The sequence below is a fragment of the Lactuca serriola genome, chromosome 8 (genome assembly GCF_051521515.1).
Source record: "Lactuca serriola cultivar US96UC23 chromosome 8, Lser_US96UC23_V15, whole genome shotgun sequence".
NCBI lineage: Eukaryota > Viridiplantae > Streptophyta > Magnoliopsida > Asterales > Asteraceae > Lactuca > Lactuca serriola.
In genome coordinates, this window is record NC_136415.1 from 20,832,290 (window position 1) to 20,849,242 (window position 16,953).

The 16,953-nt window shown below is 39.2% G+C and overlaps 1 protein-coding gene across 1 annotated transcript; it reads left to right on the forward strand.

Moving 5' to 3' along the window:
- Positions 1-4,190: 4,190 nt before the first annotated feature.
- Positions 4,191-5,580, forward strand: LOC145066694 (uncharacterized). Its single transcript, XM_079013973.1, has 3 exons — positions 4,191-4,216; positions 4,486-4,792; positions 4,942-5,580. The coding sequence occupies exons 1-3, from the start codon at positions 4,191-4,193 to the stop codon at positions 5,578-5,580; spliced, it is 972 nt and encodes a 323-aa protein (XP_078870099.1).
- The last annotated feature ends 11,373 nt before the right edge of the window (positions 5,581-16,953 follow it).

The window sequence follows — 16,953 nt, forward strand, 5'->3', positions numbered from 1 at the left end:
TTAATACTTTTAGCTACAATTATGATCATTATAGGACAAAGGTACTTCATTTGTTTAAATACTATTTTGTAGCAGTGAAGACAAGCTCGATTTGAAAAAGGAAGGAATCATGGAGATAGAAGCTGAAATTTCGGACCAAGTCAATTAGAGTCAAAAGATATAAAGAAATCTGAAGACCACAACTAGGGGAACCCAAGTCATGTCATGGCATGTTGGTGTGTTGCGAACTGGAATTGCCTTGGTGAATACAAGTTTAAGTAGTCGCCAAGTCGTGGAGCCTATTTGCCACAGTGTGGGAGGTGATTTTTGGCAACTGTATATTTATCATTTTGGCTCTCAACCCTGACTTATGCTGGAAATTTTTGACAACTTTTGGAGACCAGAAACAACCCTTAGAGGTTTTGGAGTGAAGAAATCATTTTGAAGCTTGATTTTGAAGAGATCTAAAGGCAACATTACTCTTAATTACTCTATTGCTTTGATTTGATCATGTTTGTCAAATTGATTTCTGTTTTTACTTGTTTGTTTCCAGTAGTTAGGGGATAAGCACCCTAAATTTCATTTAGAATAGATGATCTTGCATACTATGTGTTGATTAAGTGGATTTGGATTATAGATGTTAGGGGCGGGGTCCGAGAATCATATTCAGGATCCTTAATATTCTTGAAGTCTCAGGATCCTTAAACATATCCCAGGATCCTGATTATTATCACTAATATTTTCTAACACTTATAATGACTATATTCTTCTTTCTTTTTCTCACATGTGCAGAATTTGTCAACACCAGACTCATTCTCAATGGAGAATCACTTCAACCAAGCTTAAGACCCAGGAATACCAAGTCAAACAACGTCCAAATACTTCTTCAAGGAGGATCCCGAAAATCTCGGACTTCTTGTTAATTAGCTTAGAATATAAATAACACCGGTAAATCGCACACTACACACACTATTAGTTATACCAGTACACTTGTACTCATACTATCTTCATCATCTTTGTAATCTCAGATTAAAATCAATAAAAGGCAACAATTTAGGTGATCATTATCACTTCCCAAGGTTTTATGTCAGAGATCCTATAAATGATCAAGTGGTTTGCTTGTAACTCACTTTGATCACTATTCTACACTTGTATTACACTAACACCACAACCTATCATACAATTTGGTTAAATTGTACTTGATTGATTTTTAACCAAAACCATTTGGCGCCCACTGTGGGGTTGTTGTGTTCACAATCGTTTGAGAATCATGTCTACCTAATCAACCTTATCCTTGTCCTCCATTCCTCCCATTTCCTTTAAAAACCTACCTCCAAAGGAAAACACACATCTCTGGTCGCTACCAAAGGATTTCGGATCATCATGTACTTGTTTCCAATAACGAGCTCTTTGCTATGATGAAGAGATTGGAAAGACGAATCACTTAGCAAGTAGGAGGACAACAAGAAGGTACTCAAAGAAATGGACAGGATGAGGGCAGAGATATACAAACCCTAAGAAACATCACCCTAGATCTTTCATCCCAAGATCTTGAACTTTGACAATACATGATCCCCAGGAAATCGCTAAGAGATAGGATCCTCAACACTGCCCCCAATTCCCGCTTGGGGTGCAGCTCCAAAATAGTAAGTTCATATGATCCATGATCCTAACGAAAGCTTCGTTACTCCCAATAACAAGGATCCTGGTAACTTTGTAAATAATAATACTTTAAATACTAACTCCATGGATGTTGATGCAGGAATAAGCCTGATCATAGCCAAGGAAGTTCAGTAGTTAAGGTGGATGATCTCAAGTGTTCGTAGGTTGGTCCAACCTATACTAAACGTTTCCCCAACGAGCCATAAGATCTCAAGATTTGCTCTGACGATTGCTCACAATGAAGTCCCAAAGTGTTTCCAAACTCCCAGCCTGAAGCCTTATGATGGGAATACGGATCCTGAAGAACATGTGATAAAATACAGGGAAACAATGGAGATCAACCCTATTCCCATAGATTTGAAGGAAGCTTGTCTATGCAAGGGTTTTTTCGTGACCCTCAGAGGATTAGTCTTGAAATGGCTACTAAATTTTCCTCCTTACTATATTACTTCGTTCACACATTTAGTTAATATTTTTAACAACCAAGTTTCTTGTAGTAGAACATTCGCAAAGATCACTAATGATCTCTATCAGGAGGTTTAGGATCCTAAGGAATCCCTCATAGATTTCGTAAATAGGTTCGGAAGGGAGGCTCTAAGTATCCCCAACATCGATATGGTGTATGTCGTAGAAGCCTTCAAAATGGGCTTAAACAAGGACTCCCCTTTCTATGAAGACCTTGTAATGTCTCCATGCAAAAGAGTGGATGAAGTAAGGAGCATATCACTGAGGTTCATAAGGATCGAAGTAGACAATAATATACAAAAGAGGAGAAACCCACCAAACTCATATAACAGCCCTAATAGGAAGGCCAATTCCTCAGTCTAAAGATCTTATAAATCCAAATTTTATTCCAAATGTAACCATCATAGGGTCAATGCCCTCAAAGATCAAGGGGAGGAAGAAGACTTTCCTGAGATCACTAAATATTGTTTTTCTATGGATGTTTTAGGTTTAATATTTTCTATGTAGGATCTTGGCGACAAAGCAAAATAGATAAGAAAGGGAGAAAAGTTCACTGCCTAGAAAGACAAGTGCAAATGTTGTGCATACCACAAAGACCGTGGTTACATTACAGAAAATTACATAGCCCTTACAAAGGAGATCAGTTATCTTCTTAGCAAGGTATACATCAAGGAAATCCTTCGAAGAGGAAAAGAAATATTAAAAGAAAAGGATCAAGATCCTCATAAGATCCTAGAAAAACCAGGATCTTCTCCGGCGGATGCTAAGGTAATCATTGTGATCTATAGAGGATCTGACATTTGAGGTACCTCTTATTCTGCACAAAAGAACATGCCATAGTGGCGAAAAAGGAGAAAGAAGAAAGGACTCAGAAGAATACATCGATCACGAACGAAAAGGAGATTACTTTCGATGAAACAGATAGAACAGATGTCCAGGAACCCTACCATAATGGACTGTGATCAATCTTTACATCGTCAACCATTTGGTCAGAAGGTTCCTTGTCGAGGGAGGATCCTCAGTGAACATTATACTCCTAGATGCTTTGAAAAGGATGAACATCCCTGAATTTGAAATAGTCAAAAGATCCTCAGTGCTAATAGGACTTAGTGGTGAAACAAAGCAGACGATCGGCAAGATAAAGCTACATATCTATATAGAGGGGGTAAAGTATATGCAACGCTTTTTGTGGAATTGATACATTATTCTCCTATAATGTTATACTAGGTAGACCATCTATCCATGATGTGAAGGTTGTCCTCTCACATACCATCAATGTGTTAAGATGCCCGCTCCATGGGGGACATAAAACATCACAGGTGATCAACAAGAATCCAAGGAGCGCTAAAAGACCTCAATGAAATACTCAATGGTACCATGACAAGCATAGTAATTAAAGCAGGGGCACGAGGTGTGCTAGAAATGAGAGCGAAGGATGTAAAGTAAGTTCCCTAGAACCTTGAGGATCCTGAAGCAAAAGTCCTCATAGGATCCTCAATACCAGAACAGATCGAGTAAGAACTAATAAATTTCCTAAAGGATAGAAGCAAAACATTATTCTAGAAGCATGAGTAAATGTCTGGTACACACAAAAATATTATAACTCCTAATCTTAATATTTATCCTTCTTTCGGACCTATACACAAAAAATAAAGGAAGTTTACGCCTGAGAGAAATCGGATCATCCAAGAAGAAGTAGAAAAACTTCTCAAGACAAGGATGATCAATGAAGTGAAGTTTCCAAGGTGGCTAGCCAATGTGGTCATAGTACAAAAGAAGAATGGAAAATTGTGAGTATGTGTGGATTATACAGATCTTAACAAGCCTTTCTCTAAGGATCCTTTCCCCTTGCGACACTTAGATTCCATGATAGATGCCACGTCTGGCCATGAGCTGCTCATGTTCATAGATGCATCAGTAGGGTTCCAAAAATTCAAATGGAACCATCTGACTAGGAGGATACTGCATTTATAACCCCAACAGGTATATATTGCTACACTGCTATTCCTTTTGGTATTTAAAATATAGGTGCAACATACCAAAGGCTAGTTAATTTGATGTTCAAGGGAAAACTAGGGGACACCATGGAAATCCACATTGATGACATCTGGTAAAATCAAAGAAAGCTGAAGATCACCTCAAGGGTGTTGAAAACGTCTTCAACATACTATAAAAATACAACATGAAGTTGAATCCTTCCAAATGCAATTTTGAAATGAGATCAGGCAAGTTCCTTGGATACAAGGAAGCTTGTCTATGCAAGGGTTTTGGCTCGACCCTCACAGGACAAGCCTTGAAATGGCTACTACATGTTCCTCCTTACTCTATTTCATCATTTACACATTTAGTTAATACTTTTAATAACCAATTTTATTGTAGCAGAACATTCTCAAGTATCACTAATGATCTCTATCGGGTGGTTCAGGATTCTAAGGAATCCCTCACGGATGTCATGAATAGGTTCGCCAGGGAAGCTCTAAGTATCGCCAACATCGATATGGTGATTGTCGTAGAAGCCTTCAAAATGGGCTTAAAGAAGGACTCCCCTTTCTATGAAGACCTTGTAATGACTCCATGCAAAAGAATTGATGAAGTAAGGAGCATAAGACCTTGTAATGACTCCATCCAAGAGAGGAGCAACCCACCAAACTCATATGACAACCCCAATAGGATGGCCAATTCCTCGGTATAAGGATCCTATAAATCCAAATTTTATTCCAAACCTAATCATCATAGGGTCATTGCCCTCGAAGATGAAGGGGGGAAGAAGAATTTGCTAAGATCACTGACTATTGTTTTTCTATGGATGTTTCAGGTTTAATATTTGCTATGCAGGTTCTTGTCGACAAAGCAACATGGGTAAGAAAGGGAGAAAATTTCACCGCCAAGAAAGACAAGTGCAAATGTGGCACATACCACGAAGACTTCAGCTACATTACAGAAGATTGCATAACCTTCAGAATGGAGATCAGTTATCTACTTAGCAAGGGATACCTCAAGGAGATCCTTGGAAAAAGAAAAGAAATATTCAAAGAAAAGGATCAGGATGCTCATAAGATCCTAAAAAAACCAGGATATTCTCCTGCGGACGCCAAGGTAATCAATGTGATCTATGGAGGATCTGAAATTTTTGGTACTTCTTATTCTACAACAAAAAGACATGCCAAAGTGTCGAAAACGGAGAAAGAAGAAAGGCCTCAAAAGAACACATCGATCATGTTCGAAAAGGACATTACCTTCGATGAAACGGATATAACAGACATCCAGGATTCCTACCACGATGCACTGGTGATCAATATTTACATCGTCAAACATTTGGTCAGAAGGATCCTTGTCGATGGAGGATCCTTAGTTAACATTATACTCTTGGATGCTTTGAAAAAGATGAGCATCCCCGAAGCCGAAATATTAAAAATATCCTCATTGCTAATAGGATTTAGTCATGAAACAAACCATACGGTTAGCAGGATATAACTACATATCTATATAGAGGGGGGGTAAAGTCTATGCAATGATTTTGTGTAATTGATATATTATCCTCCTATAATGTTATACTAGGTAGACCATGGATTCATGATATGAAGGTTGTCCCCTCAACATACCATCAATGTATTAAGATGCCCACTCCATGGGGACAATATATATCACAGGCAGTGTTGCCGAAATCGGCCTAATTGGCCGATTAATCGGCGATTAATCGCTAATCGGACCTCCACTGATGAGATTTATTGCTAATCGGTCACTATAATCGGGTTTAGTCAATACAGGTCAAATTCAGAATTAATCGGGCCTAATCAGACCTAATCGGACTTAATATAACCTAATCGGATTTGGTCAGCCTAGGTCAAAGTCGGACCTAATCGGCTCTAATCGGACCTAATCGGCTCTAATCGGACCTAATCACCGATTAGTCAATTTTTTTGTAGGATGAAAATTAGATTTATAAATTTTTGAATAATTTTATTAATAATTAATGGTCCCCGATTAATCCCCGCCTAGCCAATTAATCCCTAATCGCTAGTCCACCGATTAGCGGCCGATTAACGATTTCTGCAACCATGATCACAGGTGATTAAAAAGAATCCAAGGAGTGCCAAAAGACCTTGATCAAATATTTAATAGTACCACAACAAGCATAGTAATTAAAGCAGGGGTACAATGTGTGCTAGAATCAAGAGAGCAGGATGTAAAGGAAGTTGTCGTGAGCCTCGAGGATCCTGAAGCGAATGTTCTCATATGATCATCAATACTAGACAAGATCAAGTAAGAACTAATAAATTTCCTAAAAGATAGAAGCAAAACATTCTTCTTGAAGCATGAGTATATGTCAAGTACACACAAAAATATTATAACTCATAAACTTAACATTGATTAGTCTTTCAGATCTATACAACAAAAAAGAAGGAAAGTTTGTGCCTGAGAGAAATCAAATCATCCAAGAAGTATTAGAAAAACTTCTCAAGACAAGGATGATCAAGGAAGTGAAGTTCCCAAGGTGGCTAGCCAACATGGTCATAGTACAAAAGAATAATGGAAAATCGCAAGTATGTGTGGATTATATGGATCTTAACAAGCCTTTCCCTAAGGATCCTTTCCCCCTGCCACACTTAGATTCCATGGTAGATGCCACAGCTGGCCATGAGCTGCTAAAGTTCATCGATGCATGAACACGATTCCAACAAATTCAAATGGAACCATCTAACCAGGAGGATACAACGTTCATAACCCTAACAGGTATATACCGTAAATTTTCAAATAAATTTTTTAATTAAAATCACATAATTCTCATAAAACATTTCACAAAAATCTCATTTATTTAACTTACAAATCGTAGCTCCATAATTGATTGATTAAAATCCAGGATCTTCAAGCATAACTCTTTCATTGGTGTGTATAATCAAGTCGGTGCCTTCCCGCGATCTTGAGAAAAACCTGAAACACATAACACATAACAAGGAAAGCACGAACCTTAGTGAGTTCCCAAAAATACCACACACACGGCTAATTAGCCACTCAAGGCTACATCACTGTAAGACCCTCCGGTCAATATGTCTCAGTGGGACCTTCCTGTCCCACGGTTCGTTGGACCCTCTCATCCGGTCTGTAAAGCTCCACATAGCATAAATCACAAAGACATAATGCACAACATAAAACATAAGGCAAGATAACATAATACTCAAGGTAAGCACATAAGACCCTCCGGTCACACATAAGTACCATTCTAGGTAAAGTATAGTGAGAAAACTCACCTTGCTAGCAAGAAGCAATTATCCTCGAACTCGAATCTCGAACTAGCCACTACCTAACACATAGGGTAAAAATCTCTAATTAATACTCGATTCCCGACTCTAAGTAACCAAATGTTATTCTTCTCTCTCAACTCTTGAATTGGTAAAAGACGATTTTACCCCTCCATGGTCTCCATTACTCATGTTGACCAAACCCTAAAGTCAACAGAAGTCAAACTCTAGTCAACAATCCATGTTTGACCCGACTCGTCGAGTGCACTCTTGCGACTTGTCGAGTCCCCGAGTTTCCTCAGAAATCTCAAGAAAGTCTAGCTCAACTCGTCGAGTTGACCCCCAACTCGCCGAGTTATCGCACAATCAGACTCATCGGGAAAACCCTCACCGACTCGTCGAGTCATGTCATGGACTCAGCGAGTCCCTTCGATCAGATTCCTCATCAGACAAATTAAGGCAGATCTATCACTCCAAACACTAGATCTACCACCCTAAGGGTCAAATGTCACGTAAAGCTCCAAGCTTTACATTCAAACATGGCATAAAAGGCTCATAATGCCAATACATGCTCCAAAACGGCACCAAAATACAATAACTCTTTAAGTGGCTGAATAATGCTTGAGCCTTTGGACCCTCTGGACCTCACAAGGTCCAAATCTGAAGTCTAGACTTAGAAAGGGACTCCATGTACTCATATCTCAACAAAAAGTGATAGAAAGCGCTAATCAACAAAACAAGAGATCTAATCACCACAAGAAGAAAGATGGGAACTTTTTACCTTCTCCAGAAGCTCTTGGAAGAAATAACACTGATCCACTAGCCTCCTTCGTGTTCCTTGATGAATCCTTCCCTCCTCTTCAAAAGAAATGTACCAAAAGACCCCAAAATTAGCTCCTTGCAGACTCTCTAGCTCAAAAGGACATTAGTGTTTATTCTCAGTGAAGGTGAGCCGCAAATGAGGCTATAAGTTCCCTTATATAGGCCCCATCCCCCGGGAAATTAGGGTTTCTCTGCCCAGAACCTACTCAGAGAGTCAGCTCTCTGACTCGTCAAGTCCACTCATTAATTTCATGCTGGCAACTCGGCCCTAATCGGCGAGTCGGACTCATGACTCGTCGAGTCACTTTTTACGTCTCAAGGTTAAACAAAAATTAATGTATCTGAAAAATCTGGATATTACATTTCTCCTCCACTTGAATTAGATTTTGCCCTCGAAATTGCTTCTCAACGTCACATAGATCGAACTCAACCTTCCGAAAAGTACCACTGAAAGTATCTCATACCACACAACTAACTTCCTCCATAGTCACCTAAAATCAAATAGGAACTCCCAAACCCGGGAGAAGACATACTCTTCTGCCGCTATGATACCCCTTCTGACTCGCCAAAATTTGAAAACTCTAGTGGCTGTCTCAGTGCCCGGCTGCCCTCTCAAGCTATCATCATGTTATTCGCTCCTCGAATGACGAACCCTGAAACCTCATTGCCCCTCTGATTCTCTCATAGCGACTGATAGAAATAAGTCAAAGCCCAAAAATTTGCCACCGATCACTCATACCAGACATACTAAGCGCTCCATATCATACTCCAAAGAGTGAAAGGGTCACATTACACTGGAGACTCATCCACTGTACTGCAGTCGAAATCCCATCTAAACAAGATTCTCAACACCCTTCCCTCAAACACAAGAAAATGATCATGCTTGCTCAGAATCATCCTCTGACATCTAACAATCATAAGCCTCAGCTCCCTCTTAGATATCCCTTTCACCACTGAGCACTAGGTCAACTCTCGTCCCCACAGTTGAACCTCCAAAGGCTACCCACTGCATGCCCCAAAATGTCTCACTAACTTCCTTCTCACAACAACTATCTCGGCCCATTGTGACACACAAGTTATGAAGTTCACTTTACCCCAAGCGGATACTATAATACCAACTGAAATCATCTCACCCTCGATCTTTGTCATTTACTACTTTGCAGTTCCATGCGTCTCGCGCTCCTCCCTATACAAATGAACCGACCCACTCAGGTCTAAGACATTAGATGACACACAATACCCCTCAAAATGAAACTCATCTTTGAGTCTGGAATCTCATTCGCCTACTCAATTCACCACTAAAGAAAACTCAAACTCGAGAGTATGGTCTAACACATAATTGGAACCACTCATCCCAATGAATCACTCAAATCATGACCCATGACCCGCAAACCACGCGTACATCGCTTCTCCAATTCCTTCGATTGCGATAACCACAACTCAACTCAGAATATAACGATCCCCGACAAATATGGAGACCTTAGTCTCGCCCCAGATCCGACCACCAGGGTCCCGAAACTCAAAGAATAAGGCTACCCAAGCCTAAAAACTCTTCTGCGTCATGTTCTGACTAGCGAATAACACAGCTCCCTATAGTATCATAAAATTCCCTCTCACTAACCCGTGAAAGCTACGGCTCCCCGAAGGCGTACGACACTCACTCTCTGACTCATGAATACTATGGCTCCCCGCAGTACCACAACACTCTCTCGCTGATGGGTGAATACTACGGCTCCCTGCAGTATCACAACACTCTGTCACTGACTCGCCATGGACTCACTCCATGGTTTCCCCTTGATAATCCGAAGCAATTACTCCCACTCGGATCCGCTCACTCATTTATCACCCCATAATCTTCTCCTCGGGTCACCACCCCCCACTGATTTCACTATCGAATACTCTACGGCTCAACATAGATAGGTACACACACTCACCCAAGTTAAGCATCACCACTCCTGACGACAACCATCGTAAACAACACTTTTCTTGCTGTAATTTACACACTATAATACTTCCACTTGATGACAGTTAGCTGAAGGGCTCCCACTGGAAACGTCGTCACTTGATACTCCACTTCCCATCTCATGACTCAAGTCTCAAAGTAATCTAAAATTTTAGGGCCTCATACTCAAGTACCTCGGTACGCCATCACATAACCTCACGATGCATTGACTCAACCAATGATCTGCCACCCATGGCATCATACTCGGATACCGCAATGTATCCTCCCAGAATCTCACAATACCTCGACTCCACCACCGATTTTCCTCTCACACAACTCGCAACTTCGAAATACTTCAACCCTCAACTTGAAACATAGAGAAATCGCCAATGACTCAGAACACATTGACAACAATATGAAACTTCGTGATCTATTGCTCAAAACCTATGCAAGAATACTCATACCGACCCTGAAGTTGGTTGCCCAATCAACTTCTACCCTTTCCAAAGTGCATATAACAACCCATATGCCTTGACCCCAAACATTTGCATTCCGGAAAAATTATTGACCTCAATAGATTCCCTGGTCGGCAGCCACCTGTCGTGGATACACCCATCCTTTCATGAACATGTACATCATGCATTACCTTGCTCTGCACTTTGCCTCGATCACCAATAACCCTGGTCTCATGCATTCGTACTACAGGTCTCGATATCCAATTCTCTAACCGCACCTGAACAAATCTATGATCCTTTGAAAAAAAAAGTATATGGATCTTCCCCCACTTAGGGTTCGAACCATCACCACAGGTATACCAACAATCTACTACATAGACTGTTCACCAGATATGTTACACTTGACCTCTGAAACGAACCTCACAATCATCCAATGATCTTCCCGATAGGAACCAAGCAACTACAAATATCTGCATCGCAGACAAAACCTTAGAATCCTCCCAACGTGACTGCCTATAGTTATCTTGAATGCCTCAGACTGACACACCACCGGATACTCCGACTGTCCTGACACAGTCCTGACTTTCAATCTGGAAATAATGCACTACCACACACCTTGTTTCTGATTCATCGACCAATCTCCCAATGTCATTTAAATCTCGTACTAACACACTACCAGACATCTCAACTATCACGTAGTAGTCATAAATCCCAGTCTGAAATTTAATGAACTATCAGACTCCTTATTTTCGACTTCCCAACCAACTTCCCATCATGATAATTATCATGATAGCAGAGACCTTACTCCCACACTCAATATCCATCATAGACGATGAGGGCCACCGCCCCGATATACTCCTCTTGATTACCCGACATTGCTGCTAACATATGCCCTACTATCATCAAATAGGGTATATGCTTGTCCTTGACCATCTCAGTCCCCAATGATGACTCTCTCATGCTATAATGTGACCCTGTGGCAGATATACTACCCAGTTACTCTAGTGAAAGATCGCAACAACTGCAACCCCATAGGGTTTACCTTCAAACTCGGAAACTAGAAACTCAATGGCTCTTTTGCTTCTCATAGGAACGGAGATAGCGCAACTCTTGCCACATAAGATAACACTTCATCTTTCAGTTGATTGCTCAACTCAGAGCGTGATCCTCCAATAAGCATCATCTCTACTCATCACTGAGTCCTGCGAATCCAACTAGCATCTCACCAAAGATCTCTCGGACGCTAAGGTGTTCTTTGTTTTTTCTGAGGTAAAATGTCTGTAGTCTGCGGACCACATCTGTAGACCTCGGCAGCAGAAGAGGCGGACCAAACGTCTCCAGTCTGAAAAAAGAAGACTGTTTGTTTTTTAACATCTGCAGGCTACTAAAATAAACTAAAATCAAAATAAATTGATTTTATTTAAACTAAAAAATGATTTTTAATATTTTTATGACTTTTTTTTTCTAAATAGTTAACAAATCTAGACAAACTTTTATGTATTATTGTATAAAAAGTGAATAAAAATGATACAAATTAACGTATACATTTGATAAAAACCAACAATTTTTGTCGCAAATTTATACATAAACATTGTAATTAAGAAATTAAGAATCAAAGAATTTGATACATAAATTGATGTAAAAAACTTCGATTATTTCAATTAAATCAATTAAAAAAATGTCATAAATATTTTTCTAAGAAATTGACAATACTGTATTAAATAATGTTTTAAAAAATTTAGCACCAAAAATATAAGAATATACTATGATATTTTTTCATATTTATATAGACAACTTCAACGATCATTATTATAATAAATTTTTATTTATAAATTTGTCAAAAATATCATGTTTGTGTCATCAAATTTTTTGTTAAATATTATAAGTTTTTTTTTTTTCAAATTATTTATCACTAACAAAGTTGGAATAAATATAAATTCAAAAAACAAAAAAATAAAATGAATATATATGTGTTTTTTTTTAGGCTAGAAGATGTCTGAAGATGTTAGAAAACTCTGGTCCACATCTGCGCCAAGAAGAGGGTGCGAAGACATTTTTAGGTCTGCAGTCTTCAAAAAAACAAACAGCCTACGAAGGCTAATGTATGCGCGTGGTCTGTGCCGTGCAGACAAAAGAGGCCAAGAAGATCTGCGGACAAAAAAATAAACACCACCTAACTCGATTTCCCCCTCAAGGTATGCTCCAATGAGACTCGTTCAACATGGCCCTTTGGCCCCACACTCTATCACCTTTGATCTCAGACTAATCAATCCCAACTATATAACTGGTATAACTAGAAGCACTGACCGCCACAAATCATGGTACTCAAACCATGTTATATCCTCTCAATCTACTATGAATCATGGTACCCGAACCATGTTATCTCCTCTCAGTCTGCTACTTAGAAATTTTGGAAGTCTCCCTGTTTCGAGTACGATTCCTCTACTTTCAGTAGTACGGGCCCATACTACCTTCCACATCTACCCAAACCTTCCACACGGATCGTCCCAGATTTCCTAAGATACTGCTCAACCTTCTCGATCACCAATCCCGTTAAACCTGGTCGCTCCCCAGCAAATACTCTAATCTATAAGCGTACTCTTCTGACTAAGGTCACTCCCTAGATCTTCCTAGTTTCCCACACTTCTCTTCCATCAGCTGCTGAAGAACTTCTTATGATGTCGGCCATCTACCTCCTGAATATCGTCATATTCACTTAGCAGCTGACTCTCATCATCGAGAGTTCCACAAAGGACAAAGCAAGCAACATTCGGGCATCAAATAATCTCCACTATCATGTAAAACCACTCTAGGTTACAACTCTATTTACTCTATTCACACTCAATAGGTGTCACCGAACTCAAGCAACTCTACCCCATGCGGGTATCTAACTACTCTCTGAGTAGGCTCCTCCAATGCTCATCTATGTATCTCTCTTAGATTACTCCTCTACTCAAAGCTCTATCTCTGAAATATTCCTGTTGGATACTAATACTTCACACATACTCAAAACACATGATAGATAGCAAAATTCCTAGGCAAAGAAATCACAAATCAGGCAACTCTAGCCCTAAACTATGAAATACCTAGCCTATCTCCTAGCATGCATCACTAATATCTCAATAATAACTCATAACACAAATAAGTAAGGGCACTTTGGGAAATCACCGTTCGGGCTCTGTCTGATTGTACACATTGTTCCTTCTTGTTTTCTCTTAGAAACGTTGCTCGTTTTATAAAAATCATTTCTTCTGAATTTTTTTCTCAAATCCCCAGTTTGAGTCCAGACATACCCGAAGGTGTATACGAAACTCTCAAACCACGGCTTTGATACCAACTTGTAACACAGTAAATTTTCAAATAAATTTTTTTTATTTAAAATCACATAATTCTCATAACACATTTCACAAAAATCTCATTTATTTAACTTACAAATCGTAACTCCATAATTGTTTGATTAAAATCCAGGATCTTCAAACATAACTCTTTCACTGGTGTGTACAATAAAGTCAGTGCCTTCTAGCGATCCTGAGAAAAACATGAAACACATAACACGGTAAGCACGAAGCTTAGTGAGTTCCCCAAAATACCACACACACAGCTAATTAGCCACTCGAGGCTATACACTATAAGACCCTTCGGTCAATGTGTCTTAGTGGGACCCTCCATGTTTGTAAAGCTCCGCATAACATAAATCACAAAAACATAATCCACAACATAAAACATAAGGCAGGAAAACATAATACTCAATGTAAGCACATAAGACCCTCCGGTCACACATAAGTACCATTCTAGGTAAAGTATAGTGAGAAAACTCACCTTGCTAGCAAGAAGCAATTATCCTCGAACTCGAATCTCGAACTAGCCACTGCCTAACACATAGTGTAAACATCTCTAATTAATACTCGATTCCCGACTCTAAGTAACCAAATGTTATTCTTCTCTCTCAACTCTTGAATTGGGTAAAAGACGATTTTACCCCTCCATGGTCTCCATCACTCATGTTGACCAAACCCTAAAGTCAATAGAAGTCAAACTCCAGTCAACAGTCCATGTTTGACCCGACTCGTCGAGTTCACTCTTGCGACTCGTCGAGTCCCCGCGTTTCCTCAGAAGTCTCAAGAAAGTCTAGCTCAACTCGTCGAGTTGACCCCCCACTCACCGAGTTATCGCACAATCAGACTCATCGGGAAAAACCCTCACCGACTCGTCGAGTCATGTCATGGACTCGGCGAGTCCCTTCGATGAGATTCCTCATCAGACAAATTAAGGCATATCTATCACTCCAAACACTAGATCTACCACCCTAAGGGTCAAATGTCACGTAAAGCTCCAAGCTTTACGTTCAAACATGCCATAAAAGGCTCATAATGGCAATCATGTTCCAACAAGGCAGAAAAACACAATAACTCTTTAAGTGGCTGAATAAAGCTTGCGCCTTTGGACCCTCTGGACCTCACAAGGTCCAGATCTGAAGTCTAGACTTAGAAAGGGACTCCATGTACTCATATCTCAACAAAAAGGTGATAGAAAGCCCTAATCATCATAACAAGAGATCTAATCACCACAAGGAGAAAGATGGGAACTTTTTACCTTCTCCAGAAGCCCTTGGACGAAATACCACTGATCCACTAGCCTCCTTCTTGTTCCTTGATGAATCCTTCCCTCCTCTTCAAAAGAAATGTAACAAAAGACCCCAAAATTAGCTCCTTTCACACTCTCTAGCTCAAAAGGACGTTAGGGTTTATTCTCAGTGAAGGTGAGCCGCAAATGAGGCTATAAGTTCCCTTATATAGGTTCCATCCCCCAGGAAATTAGGGTTTCTCTGCCCAGCACCTACTCAGAGAGTCAGCTCTCTGACTCATCGAGTCCACTCATTAATTTTGTTGGATTAGTGTCTAAGTCCATAACTATTTTGGTATGTACTTGACCCGATTATGAGCATGGTCATTTTAGGTTGCCTTCACCATAGCAATATGTAGGATGAATTAAGGAGAGAGAGGTTTAAATATGATTTATTAATATATTATGAGAATAATATATTAAAGGAGAAATCATATTGTTTAATTAGTATTAGTCAAGAATTAATTGATAATTAATTTTGTGGCTAAAAGAGATTAATTAAATTTAGGGGACTGGACTGCAATTATTGGATAATTGAGTTATTGGGCTAAGGAATGCTAAAGGAATAAGGGGTGAACGAAATTATGATGGGAGCCCATCATATTTTCATCCATGGCCTTATCCAGAAGGTTCCATGGGCTGCTTAGAGTTTAAGCTGTCCATTAGGGTTTTGACTGAAACCCTAGCAACCCACACAAGTATATAAAGGACCCCTTAGGCCCTAAAAACGTGGACAACTGATTCTCTAGGGTTTCTAGTCGTTTTTTGGGTAGCCTCCTTTCTACTCCTCTTCATCCAAGTTGTATATGGTGTTTGTGACTCCATTAAAGGTGCAGCACTTGAGGCACTAAGCTTTTGAAGCCAATCCAAGCAAGGAATTGATTGTTATTGCTATATAAAAATAAAAGGTAATTCTCTAAACCCTAATTCAGTTTATAATATGTTAGATCTAAGTTTATTAGTCTTGGATTCAAAGCATGTACAATAGAGAAACCTAGATCCAAGCATTAGGGTTTGTATGAGCACATAGGATTGTTCTTATGCATAAAACCCATCAGTGGTATCACAGCCTTGATTGGTTTCAGTTGTATGTGATGCTTAATTGTTTTGTTTGCTGAAAATCGAGTTTTCGGCCTCTTCCCGACTCAACTCGGCGAGTCAGTATCTGGACTCGGCGAGTGGACCCCTACTCGGCGAGTCCAGGTCTGACTCGGCGAGTCAGTTCGTTAGGCAGAGGGTATTTTGGGATTTAGCTGCTTTTTTGACTTGGATTTGATTCTTAATTCATTTTTTGAAGTTAAAATCCGATTTTTATCTTAAATTAATGATTATCCTTGCCAAAACAATAGATAATTTCAAATCTTTTAAATATTGGTTGTTTATATGATAAATATGGATTATTTCAAATTATTTGGTAATTATCTAGTGACTAAAATAAGATTAGGTCAAATATAGATAATTATGAAATTAGTTGTTTAATTTGAATTATTTGTTATTTGATCCTTAATGTTTTGAAATGTTTCAAATCTTGCCCTCAAGTTTTGGAATATAAAATTTGACTAAAAGTTTAATTTTGAAATGTTACATTCTAAAACCCTAGTAATTTGAAAAGTTCCAATCACACCCTTATGGTTTTATTAATAAATAAAAGTGATTTAATAAACCCATAAAGTTTTTGGTTTACATTTAATTAAATTAAAAACTATAATTTACTAAGTTAAACCACCTAGTATTTTAAAAGTGTAAAATACACCCTATACTATAT

Coding starts and splice junctions, on each gene's coding strand:
- LOC145066694 (XM_079013973.1), top strand. CDS start 4,191: ATGGAAATCCACATTGATGACATCTG. Junction 4,217..4,485: donor ATCCACATTGATGACATCTG/GTAAAATCAAAG, acceptor ATTTTATTGTAG/CAGAACATTCTCAAGTATCA. Junction 4,793..4,941: donor ATAGGATGGCCAATTCCTCG/GTATAAGGATCC, acceptor TTTGCTATGCAG/GTTCTTGTCGACAAAGCAAC.